The 13,138-nt window shown below is 44.2% G+C and overlaps 1 protein-coding gene across 6 annotated transcripts in view; it reads left to right on the top strand.

Annotated features, from left to right (window-relative positions):
• LOC128741467 (dystrobrevin beta) overlaps window positions 1–13,138 on the top strand; it is a 78,891-nt gene that overhangs the window by 41,189 nt on the left and 24,564 nt on the right. For all 6 annotated transcript variants that reach the window (XR_008412216.1, XM_053837305.1, XM_053837304.1 and 3 more), the window contains 2 exons: window positions 12,623–12,751; window positions 12,824–13,123. Coding sequence is in view for 5 of the 6 variants with exons in the window: in XM_053837305.1 (XP_053693280.1) it covers window positions 12,631–12,751; window positions 12,824–13,123 (421 nt within the window). In the remaining variant the exon portion in view is untranslated. The remainder of the gene's footprint in view (window positions 1–12,622; window positions 12,752–12,823; window positions 13,124–13,138) is intronic.

Here is a 13,138-nt window from a genome sequence, read left to right as displayed (position 1 = left end):
AAAGGAAGGCCTGCTGCAACCAATCGAAAAGAATCCAGTTCCGTTTGATACTATTCATCTGGACCATTTAGGTCCGTTTATTCGCTCATCGCTTCAAAATGAATATCTTGTGGTATTAGTGGATGGTTTTACGAAGTATGTGATATTGAAGGCAGTCCGTAATACAAAAACTGGCCCAGTGATCGTAATGCTAAACGAGGTGTTTGCAACCTTTGGGAAACCGAAACGCATCATCACAGATCGTGGTACTGCGTATACATCCAAGGAGTTCGAGAGTTTTTGTGTACAATTGGGAATTATACACGTGAAGGTGGCGGTTGGGACCCCGCGTGCAAACGGTCAAGTAGAGCGTGCCAATCGAAGTGTTTTGGATTCTATAAGGTGCATGGTGAAGGAGGATACCAAAAATTGGGACAAACATTTGCGAATGATTCAGTGGGGGTTGAACTCGATGGTCAACAGCACAACCAAGCTGTCACCAAACACACTTCTCTTCAGCTACAATCCTCGAGACATTGTCGAAAACCAGCTAACGATGATGTTCGCCAGTGAGTGCCCTGAAGGTCGATCGGATGAACTAAAACAGTTAGTGCAAGCGAGAATAAAGATGGAGCAGCAGAAGCAAAAGAAATACTTCGATGAGCGGAGGAAGCCGGCCAGGAAATACTACGAAGGCGATCTCGTGCTCGTTGAAAAAGATCTGCAGGCCACCGGGCAGAGTCGGAAATTGGAACCACGATACAAGGGGCCGTACGTCGTTCAGAAAGCGCTAGGCAATGATCGCTATTTGATAGCCGATGTTCCTGGGGTACAGTTGACACAGCGTCGAACGTCGACAGTGTTCGCTGCAGAAAGGATGAAGCCATGGTTAATCAACAGGTTGGTCGAAGACAGTGACGATGACGAAACCCAATCTAATGGTTCGAGTGAAGATTAGCTTATTGCCGGGTCGGAATAAAAGCTGTGGTGTCCGATGTAGAAGTGATACGAATTTCAAATTGATTAATGAACAACCCTAATTTGCATTTACTATTATATTAATAAACTTTAACAAACCTTTGTATTGATTGCTATTGTGCTTATTATTGGATAAAAGGTGAGGGAACAAATAGATTAAGGAGTCAGTTGAATTTGTATAGCCAATCCGTGCGTTTGCTTTTAATCAGTGCGATCCGAAATTATACCGTCTTACACTACTTTATTGTGAGGAAAATTTGTATATTAAAACACCCATATGAACTCCTCAGACTCTTGCAAAACTCGAAATTGAGAGAAAGGTCATCCGAAATTCACGATTTATGTACAACATAGTTTAATTTGTGGCAATACGAAGTTTGTCGGGTCAGCTAGTTGAAGAATAAAGAGAACAGCAGTGGTCTCCGGTTACTCCCGTGCGGAACACCAGATCTACCATGACATCATATGATAAAAGCGCAATGCTTCGTTTCCATTTTCGAGTGTTAAAAATCGATGGAAAAATTTTGTGATCAATATTCGGGACCTTATGAGCTTCCAAATCGCGCTGATCCGGTTAATAACGCCGTAAATCTTTAGCTCAGCCATTAATTTTGATCGAACTGAATAACTGGTTCGGTTAGGATTGACTTCGCAGTCACAAGCAATATTGTTTAGGTTACATTGCGTCGTAGATTATTGCGTATTTTTACGTGTTTTTTTTTTAACTTTATTCGTTTTATATCGGTTTTCCGTCGAATGACCTTCTTCAGGTCGTTGCGATAAACCTCCAGGAAATGATATCGCTGGTATTTTCATTAAAAAGAATCGGTCGCCGCTAGTCTGACTAAGCTAGTCTCGATTTATTCTTGCCGCCCATCAACGAGATGAAAATCTTTGCGAATAATCATTTTGCTATACCGAAAAATGCGCAGAAAAGGAATCTGGTCTGCCGTTGACAGTGGTGGATTAGAGAAATTTCAATTAGGATGAGCGGGACCGGTTTGGCGACTGCTCGACCACACACACTCTCTTTCTGTCTCTGTCTCGGCTGGGTCTTTTCTGCTACTCACCCACTGTGGTGGGCGGTGGGTGGGAGTAATTTCGCCCCACAAATCAACGCGTTCTGTCTCAAGCTTTTCAAACGAGCTTTAGGCACGAACGACATCGTTTCGAAATTAAACTTAGAAATTAATTTGTGCCATTAGTGCCAACAGACTGCAGACAGCAGCGTTATGGAATCTTTTTTAGAACTTGTTCCGATCGTCAAATTGATAAAAAGTAGAAAATCGAGTCCTGCGTGCTGATTCATTTATCCACGGGTTTTATGATGACGTGATGTCATCGCTGTCTGCCGTCGTTGAATCACTTTATTTTACGCACTAAAAGACGCCACGTTTTTCATTGTCTGGAAGAGCGTTCGCCACCGCAGGGGCTGCTGCATTATTGTTACACATTCCGACGATGTGCGACAATTTCGAGCAAAGCTCGAGCACGTGCCGTGCGGTCAGAGCCGGTTGGTTTCCTCGGCAAGAGAGCTCATGAAAGAGAATAAAATTTGCGCTTGCCATAAATAAAATACAATTCCTATGCTGATTGTTGCGAGTGCCGTGCGTTCCATTAAGTTCGTGTCGTGTTAATAGTATTTGCGGGTGCCCGCAAATGCGTATTGAATTTCCGGTCTAATTAATGTGACTACAAGTGCTCGTCGCCCGTTTGAACAGCTTAGCAGTTTCGCTGAAGTGTACTTTATTAACTTTTCCAATGATTGCAAACAATTGCTGGTGGGTGTTTCTCGAAAAAGACGGTTCAACGTATTTCTTTCGGATGAGCTCTGCCTGTTAGTCCATAATTCAATAAGTAGCTTCGAAAATGTTTTAGCCGACACTCTCGTCACTCCAGGATGCTCATCTTTGCAGCTTCGGAATGTATATATCTCCATGGGAGAACACTGACATAAATCACCCGATGGGCGAGGTTGCCCCCCGGGGAGGAACCTCCTTGCGAGCGAGCCTCTTGATGGTGTTTTGTGTGCGATGACCGGTCAGCAGTATCGATAGAAAAAGCTTCCGGCTTAAATGGGATTACGAGACCCATGCGGTGTCGGGGAATAGGAAGCTGGGGATGGGAAGATACTACAGCAAGGCAAAGGCATGCCAGTGTAGTGCAGACGAATATCCTTCCCCATTGTTTCGGCATCCCGCATCTGAATGTTTCTACCGGGGGTGGTGGTGCTGCTCTAGTTGTGCAAATAGAATCAAAAGAAAATGCCTCTGTACCGTAAATTGCACCGCACATACAGATACAACAGAGTCCGGTGGCATGAACCGACAGGAAACATATGTGGATGATGATAATTAACGCTCGGTGGAGCTGGAGATTATGCGACGATACGGTGTTGGATTTTTTTTGTTGTTGGTTGGGAAGGAGGTTTTTGGTCTGCTAATGAATGGAAAATTATAATGTAATTAATCTAAATGATAAATAGGTTGGGATTCGTGGAATTTCGCAGCCAATTGATAATTATTTACATTGAACAGAAGCTTTTTGCGCATTTTGTTCTGTACAAAGCATTTAATTTAACTTCGGCGAAAATACATGCCAACGCGAGAAAAACAATGCTCTAAAGGTCAAAGTTAAGTTGACGTGAATTCAATGGGAAAACCGTCAGTAGCAGTGGAATGTTGGCGCTATTGTTGCTATTGGCCAATCCTTTCCAATCTACATGAAGGTTTGTCCTTTAACCGCGAGCTCACTACATGGGCATGCAGATTGAAGTTGACATAAATATGTAGTTATAATTGCTCTGGAATTTCAGATTTCAGGGTTTCAAAATAATGAATAAATAGTGCAATTAAAAGTACTTCCAGTAAGAATTTGTCGTCTTGATTCGGAATCCCATCTGGACCTGTGGTCTTGTTTCCCGTCAGGGCTCTCGCTAATTCGATCAGCTGCTCGTTGGTGACTCGAGTTTCCTCTATGTGCTCCGCCTCCCCGCCGTACGGTGGGATTGGCCAGGGCGTTGGTTCATGCTACGGAAACAACCCGTCGATAATGGCTTCCTTCTTCTCCGGACACCTTTTAGGTGGAATCTTTAATCTTTGACATGGCAACTCTGTAAGCGTCTCCCCAAAGATTCGCGTTGGCGCTACGACAAAGTTCCTCAAAGCAAGATTTCTTGCTTAGCTGAATTACTGAAATTAATTGTTTAGCTGAAAAGACTGGGCGGCGACCGTTCCTCGGTTTCCTTGTCTTCATCATAAACGCGTAGACGTGTTAATACTGCTGTCAACCCTTCCGTACTTAGGTTCGAAGAAACCATCGCGCCACCAGCCGTACCTGCCCTAAGCGATCGGAGTTCAAACGGATTCGTCAGCAAGCGTCAGCAAACAACCAGCCTGGTCGCAAGCGAACCGATCGCCGACCTCCGGTCAAACGGAACTCCGCCTGCTGTCCTAAACAGACCAGGGCCCGGGACGGTACTGCCGCTGATTTACGATCCGATTTGGGTAAACTAACACGGTGACCTCAATGCTCGCCATGAAGTGTGGGGCAACCGAAGAAGACATCAGAATCGGATCATATTTGCAGAAGACTTCGAGGCAGGTCACTACAACATCCTGGCGCCGGATAGTCCAACTATAATTTCCAGATCGGTGGTCCACACCGTTTGGCATCGATGGCAAACAGTCTTTCTAGGGTTATCCAAGATCGAATGCAAGAGTTAAAAATCAAGGAATTCCAACAGAAGCTGCAATGAATTCCACCTCATTCAAAACCATTCTGGTCCTTGACTAAACTCCTCAAAAAGAAGTAAAAGCCTATCCCTCCTCTTGTCGCGTCAGGTGGCGTCAGGCGATGGAATTTTACTGATCACTCCAATTGAAAAGGAGGACGCGCTGTAATGGCTCACAATCTGGGACAGAACATTATCAGCCCACACGAGTACTCTGTTGCCGAGGGACTCCGAGTCACCGATATCGACTGGTGTGAATCGCCTTCTTAAAATAGTCGATATTTTCGACCAAATTGCAGCTGTTTAGTACGTTGCTGCTGCTTGTTGCGTTATTTTGGAACCGGTGCGATACAATGGGCACTGAAAAAAATTGTGCTAAGTGCAGCCAGGAGATCACCGGCATCGATTCCGTTACTTGCCGTGGTTATTGTGGTTGCACATTTCACGTGGGATGCGCAGGGGTTTCTCGTGCCCTCACTAGTTACTTCACGTCACATCGAAAAAATTTATTCTGAATGTGTGACCAGTGTGCTGATATGTTTGAAAGCAGTCACATCAGATCCATTACGAAGCTGGCCGATGAACAATCACCTCTTGTGTCCCTCACGGCTGCAATTAACAGTCTGCAGTCGGAAATAAAGCAGTAGTCATCTAAATCGGCAGCTGCCTTCTCGTCACCGGTGATCAAGCGTTGGCCCTTTATGGAACCTGTTCGTGCTGCTAAACGTCCTCGTGTACCTGATGATAATTTAGCTCTAAAAGTGTCCAAATGCCAATCTGGCTCGAAGCAGTCAGGGCAGAACGTAGTATCCGTTCCAGTAGTTGCAAATGTGACAAACAAATTTTGGCTTTATCTTTCCCGCATTCGTTCGGATGTAACAAACGAACAAATTTCAGCTATGGTACGAGCGAATCTGGAGCTGACCGTAGAACCAGAAGTTGTTAAACTGGTAGGAAAAAGTGCAGATGTCAGCAGCATGACTTTTATTTCATTCAAAGTTGGTACTGACCCCGCTTTGAAGTCGAGCGCAATTAGCCCTTCGATTTAGCCTGAAGCATTGTGTTTCACGAATTCGAGGACTTTTCTACGAAGAATTTTTGAAAGTCTCGAAAGTGTGCCAAACGCTAACGTTGACTACATCGCCGGAAGCAATGCAGCAATAAATTATCATTTGGGCCACAAGGCCTGTTGATGTACAAATAAATAAAAAAATAAACAATAGATAATGTTTCGACGTGTCTGAACCTGCCTAGTAAAGGATTATCGACATCATACCGGAATACCGTAAAAATTTTGAAGCGACAAGGAATTGATGTTTCCGCCACACCGAGACGCACCGTAGAAAACATTTTGGAAGCCCCCAGCTCCACCAATCCAGTCGCGCTACCGCAGCCAGCGCTCAGCATAGTCGTCTCGGTCCTGCGATTGGTGGTGGAGTGGGGGTTTTCCACCTTGCTTCCAAAGGCAAGTATTTTGATGACAATAGTTTTTCTCTCTGTGACGAGCTCTCCCACAACCAGACTATTACGACTTCCCCCGAAGACACCGAAGCGGATGGTAGGACTCGATATGCTGTAGACTTTCATCGTTCACTGAGATACACTACAACTAGCAATATGGAAGCTCTGGAGCCCCCCGCCACAGTCGCGTCTTTGCAGCCAGCGATCATCAGTCATCCCGGTCCTGTGTGCGGGAGTGGTGAAGGGGTTTTCCAGAAAGCTATCAATGGCAAGTATGAAACGGATCCAATGATTCGTTTCCCGCTTCCATTTTTACGGTTCCCCGATTCGATCGTCTCATGATTTCCTACCACGCTGCTGACGGTATAAATACTTTTATTGATGAGTACCTCTTGGCCTGCTCTGATGATAGCTACGACCCGATTGCCGTCACGGAAACATAGCTGAACGCAGAAACCTTGTCGGTGCAAGTTTTTGAGCCTAACTACGAAGTTTTTCGCAGTTCGCACCGATCGAAGCTCACGCAACAGCTCTAAGTCTTCCGGCGGTGGTATATTACTTGCAGTCCATCGCAGTTTAAAGGCGCATCTGATCGAGAATAGTGTAAGCGAGTGCGTTGAGCAGGTGAACGAACACGTGATTTGACACTGCTTGATGCGCATAACGATTCGCTGAAGGCGATATCCGCTCGGGCCCTTCCTGTCGATGAAATTGTTATTGCTGATGATTACAATATTCCCGGTTTGAAATGGTGTTCTGCTGAAAACGGCTTTTTGTATCCTGATTCAGAACGTTCAACTTTTCATGCTGGCATCAACAGCGTAATTGACTGCTACAGCTTTAATCTATTGCGTCAAATCAAATCAGTAGTGAACGCTACTGGCTGTTCTGATTATGCACCGAAAATTTGTGAATGGTCTTCCCCTCTTGTCAAGAGTGTTAGATACCATCCTCCTCTCGGCTGTCAAGTTTCCGACATCGTCAGTTACAATTTTAAGAGAGCTGACTACAATAGTATTATCGACATCCTGTTGAACATAAATTGGTTTGAAATTCTTGACAATGACGATGTCAACCAAGCTGTAAATACTTTTACCAATATTTTGAATTACGCCATTGATCGCCATGTACCCAAAAGGGTTACCACTCGGCATTCTAGACTACCGTTGTGGCATACTGCGGAGTTAAGACGTTTAAAAAACAAGTAAAAGGGCTGCACTGGGGAAATACACAAAGCATGGTGGTTACATACTGCGTCAGCGTTACGTACTAATCAACAGAGTCTACAAGAGGACAGCTAGACTGTCATACACATTACTTCCAGAACGTCCAACGCAGGCTTGAATCAGCTCCAAAATCATTTTGGACATACGTAAATGAGCAGTGGAAGGAATCTGGGCTACACTCAACGATGCACTATGAAGCGCAGGCGGGCTCGCGCCCACAGGAAATTTGCCAGCTGTTCGCTAGAAAGTTCGCTCGCATTTTTTCAAGTAAGACGTTGTCAATGTCTGATATATTGCTCGCGGCACGTAACGTCAGAGATGGTTCAATAACTTTTTACACTGATGGTTCGAAATTGGCATACCGAGTGGGGGCTGGCAATACTGATCCTGGACTGAATAGGTCAGAGGCAATGGGCAAATGGCCAACGGTCTTTCAAGCAAAAATATATGCTATTCTAGAATGTACTTCGATCTGCTTGAAGAGAAAATATAGGTATGCAAATATTTGTATTTTCTCAGACAGTCAAGCAGCTCTGAATGCTCTAAAATCTGTTGTTTGCACTTCCAAATTAGTCTGGGACTGTGTAAAACTTCAACAGCTATCTACACACAACAGGGTAAACCTCTTTTAGGTTCCCGGGCACTGTGGTATAGAAGGTAATGAAAGAGCAGACGAGTTAGCCAGATCTGGATCTGCTATGGAATTTATAGGTCCCGAACCTTTCTGTGGGGTATCCAATAGTACGTGCAAGATGGAACTGAAAAAATGGGAAGAGAATCAGGTCATATTGAACTGGAATAATACCCTATCAGCCCGTCATGCAAAACGGTTTATTAAGCCAAATGCCTCAATCACGCAAAAGCTATTGAATCTTTCAAAAAAAGATTTGTGTACTTTTAGCGGAGTGGTTACTGGTCATTGTCCAAGCAAATATCATCTGAAGGTAATAGGAAAGCTTAATGATGATAGATGTCGTTTCTGCAATCTAGAGTGTGAAAGTGCTCATCATATACTGTGCGAATGCACGGCATTATTCAATAAAAGGCGCAAATTTCTTGATAAAGGACTGTTGGAACCTTCGGAAATATGGGCTAGTTCTCCTCAGAGAGTAGTAAAATTTATTCTCAACATATTACCGTGTTGGGATGATGCCTTCAATTAAAATATCAATTACTAAACAACATAGTAGCTGTTCATAAGTAAAGGCATACAGCAGAAGAGGACACACCACAATAGATCAAAGAACTGGTCGCAGTGGTCCAAGGTCCCCAACAAAAAAAAAACGTTCCCACATCAAGCCAGTCGTTAGATTGTATCGATATCAATGAATGCATGATACAATCAGCTATAAGCCGAATGAAAACATCGACGTCTGCGGGTCCGGATGGGATACCATCAGTCCTTTTGAAACATTGAAACATCTGTTTGGCATGTCGCTCACATTCGGAGTTTTTCCAACTCTTTGGAAATCTTCCTTTATGTTCCCAGTTTACAAAAAAGGAGATAAAAAGCAAGTTGATTACGTCTCTGTGTGCCGTTGTCAAACTTTTTGAAATGGTCATCTTGGAACTTGTCTTCAATCATAGCAAACTGTGTACCGCCGAAACTCAGCATGGATTTTTACCAAAACGTTCTACCGTTACGAACTTCTTAGCATTCACAACATAAGCTACTGACGCAATGTCCAAGGGTCTTCAGACTGACGCCATTTACACGGACTTATCATCTGCTTTCGACAAACTAAAAACTAATTTCGACAAACTAAAAACGACTAATTAAAAAAATAATTAAATTAAAAAAAAAATTAAAAAAAAAAAAACTTAACCATGCCATCGCGATAGCAAAGTTAGACAGAATGGGTTTTGGACCTAACGTTTTACATTGGTTCCAGTCGTACCTAAGAGATCGGCGTTTGTCAGCCAAGATAGGGGACTGTAGATCCAATGAGCTCTCTGCCTTCTCCGGAATTCCGCAGGGTAACCATCTCGGACCCCTGACTTTATTTTAACGATGTGAACTTCTCTCTTGAATCTTTTGCCGATGACCTTAAAATATTCTTTGTAATTCGGACCACCGAGGATGCTCTCTTTCTTCTACGTCAACTAACCGTTTTTGCTGAGTGGTGCCAAACTAACCGTATGAGCTTAAACTCCAATAAGTGCTCAGTCATCACTTTCACACGAAGGAAAATGCCAATTCGATTCGTCTATCACCTAGCAGATAACGCAGTCAATAGGGAAACATGTGTTAAGGATCTCGGTCTACTCATCGACGAGCAATTATCTTTTAAACAGCATATTTCCTATGTAGTAGCCAAAGCATCTCGTCGCTTGGGATTCATAATGAGAGTGTCTAGGAATTTTACGGACATTTACTGCTTGAAATCTCTCCACTGTCCTCTCGTGCGTTTAGTTCTTGAATATTGCTCGGTAGTTTGGAATCCTCATTACCTCAACGGAGTACACAGGATCAAAGCTGTCCAACGAAGATGAGGCGAGAGCTTTCCCGTGCTATGCTGTATGCTGATTGCCGATCTGCTAACCAATCACATCGATTGCCCTTCGCTTCTCGGCGAATTAAATATCAACGTTCGCTCTCGAGCTCTTCGCGATAGTGCCTTCTTCAGATTGCCTGTTCAACGTACTAATTACAGAAACCACGGTGCTGTCATCAGTCTGCAGCGAACCTTTAATAGAGTTTCTTCTGGATTCGACTACCACATTCCACAGTAAATATTTTAAGTATATTTAAGCATCATTAGGACCATCTGGGTCTGTCGATTGGTAACACATAAACATAAGCAACATACGAAGAGAGGTGTTCCCGCTCAGTACATGATATAATTTTGAATTCATTAGGTTAAGGCGTTAATTAGTTGTAAGTTAGATAAGTAGTTAGATAACAGCCATTAACAGCGTATCGGAGAACGTTCTAGGCAGTGTGGCACCGAATCGACGTAACGAATGGTTTGACGAGGAATGCCAGCAGATATTGGCTGAGAAGAACGCAGCGCGGGTACAAATGCTCCGTCAGAATGAGGAACGATACAAACAGAAGCGGAGGCAGCAAACCCGACTCTTCAAGGAGAAGAAGCGCCACCAAGAGGAGAAGGAGTGCGAAGAACTCGAACAGCTGTACCACTTTCACGACACGCGGAAGTTCTATCAGAGACTCAACGGATCTCGCAAAGGCTTCGTGCCGCGGGGTGAAATGCGCAGAGATAAAGATGGAGGTTGACTAACGACCGTGCGGTGATCGAAAGGTGGAAGCAGCACTACCACGAGTGCAAGAGAACGGTGTATGGAGGCGAAGAATGAACCACGAGCTCGCGCGTCTTTATGGCGAACCAAGTATTCAGAAAGTGGTTAAAGCTGGACGGATACGTTGGGCAGGACATGTTGCTAGAATGCCGGACAACTATCCTGCAAAAATGGTTTTCGCATCAAATCCGGTAGAAACAAGATGAAGAGGGGCACAGCGAGCGAGGTGGCAAGACCAGGTGGAGCGAGATCTGACGAGCACTGGGTGCCCGCGGAACTGGAGATCAGTTGCCATGGACCGAAACAGATGGAGAAATTATACTGCGCAGGCCTTGTCATAAGACGTTAGGCCAATTAAGTAGGTAAAGTAGATAAGTAGGTAGGGTATATTTTAATAATTCTAACAAACAAAAATGTTTCGACATTGAAAATTTTTAGGTTAATTAAACAAACTAAGTCAACGGAAAAAGCAAGAAGTATAACAAAGATGAGAAGCAATATTTCAATGCTAAGCACCTAAAAATGTACATATTATAAGAAACAAAAACAAACAAGAAATACACGTAAATTTAGTCAACAAAAAGGTGCAGTAATGAAAAGAGCAAAAACCAAACGAAAAGAGCGTGCCAAGCCTGATTGGGTGTACGGATTTCGATGCTGTGCCGATTTAGGTCCCGCACGGTAGACGGTACTCCTAAAAATAACCCTATTGTTCATTTTATTTATCTGTCATCGCTGGTATAGTGGAGAACACAACACGTTCGCCGATTTGAAGTGATGTCGAATTTAATAAATGAGTACCTATATGATTAGCAATTAGAAGGCACACAAGTAAGTGAATTCCTTTAAAAAAGAAAATTGAAATTATAAAAAATCAGCTTGCAATTAGGAGCTTTCACTTGTCAGCTTTTTCGTTGGATTTAATTCGTCAACCGGAACATAAATAAATGGCCAATCAACCGGGTCGAGGTGTGCGTTTTTTTGTGGCGTCTATACTAGTGTTGTGCAAATTCGGCATTTCTCATTTCATAACTCGAACATGTTATTGAAGGCAATCAATCACAACACGATTGCGACAGGTTAGTGGCAAAGCAAAAGCAGCGCTGATCATCATCCGTAAACAGGTGATTGCAAACACCGACCGACACAACTGTCATATTTGCTGAGCGATCATGTTTATGTGTTCAAACGGGACCGGGTGCGATGGTGCCAGACCCTGAACGAACCCTGATCAAATAGAAATCTGAATTCGTTTCCAGAGTTTGGCCATCCAATTAGCAATTTGCTGTTGTGTGTTTGCCAGTCCATGCATGGCCTGGCCGTCGCACGAGGGCAGGTCACACGCGTGGGATGCCGCGGTTCTCGCATAAAATACGAAATAAATCACGCGAATTCTCTGCCCAATACCCCCCTCGAGGGGGGCTGTCTAGCAGCAGCCAGCAGCGTAGCGAAATGGGCTTATGCAAGCGATTTGTTTGTGCATTCGCCCCGATTATGTGTGTACATTACGCGGCCAAAGTTGGGTAAACACTGCCGATGCCGGTGCCGGTGCCGGAGACCGGCCGACGTGATGACATCTCGTCGTTTGCTCACAAATTTCCCTGCCGCTAAAAGGTGAAATTTAGAGCGGGACACAACGCAGATTTTGCTGCATGTGCACAGTGGGACGGACAGGGTTTTTTTTACTCAATAAACTATTTCGCTAGATTGAAATATGTAAACCAGATTGCTGATGGCAGATTTTGTTTTTGTTTTCGAAGGGGGAGTTGGAACACAATCTCGTGTCGTAAAACAACGGAACGCTGGATAATAAACACAATCTTTACCGACGCCTAGTCCGCTGAAAAGAATAAAACAATCAACTCATAATTTAACCGGATGAATTGCTACCAGATTTTACGATTTGCCGTGTCAACAAATTGGCTCGTTTAGACGCACACAAAAATCTAACCCCGATGTGTGTTGTTTCTCTTTATCTTTTCAGTCATAATCATGGAAATGGAGCCGCGCGTAGCAATCCTGCAGGACTTGAAGGTCCAATCGTTCGACTCGATTCGCTTTGCTTCATACCGAACGGCGTGCAAGCTTCGGTATGTCCAGAAATCCACAAACCGTAAGTATTTCCTAAGCGTATCTCCTCCTCAAAAAAAAGATCCACCATATGATGGAGCCTCCTAATCCGCAGTACATCTGGTGGACATCTGGAACGTAATCGAAGCGTTCCGCGAGAATGGTCTCAACACGCTGGAACCACAGAACGAGGTCAGCGTGAGCCGACTGGAGACGCTGGTTTCCTCGCTGTACCACAATCTGAACAAACGTCTTCCCCCAACGCAACAAGTTCCTGTCGATTCCAAAGCAAGTCTGCTGCTGAATTGGTTGCTGGCGGCCTATTCCGGCGACAATTCCGGCAAAATCCGTGTGTTCTCGATCAAGGTGGCGCTGGCCATTATGTGCGCCGGCAAAATGGTCGACAAACTGAGATGTAAGCAGAAATCCG

This window comes from Sabethes cyaneus, chromosome 3 (assembly GCF_943734655.1).
Source record: "Sabethes cyaneus chromosome 3, idSabCyanKW18_F2, whole genome shotgun sequence".
Classification (NCBI taxonomy): Eukaryota; Metazoa; Arthropoda; class Insecta; order Diptera; family Culicidae; genus Sabethes; species Sabethes cyaneus.
The sequence above is the reverse complement of the archived record's forward strand: the minus strand, read 5'-3'. Positions and strand labels throughout refer to the sequence as shown.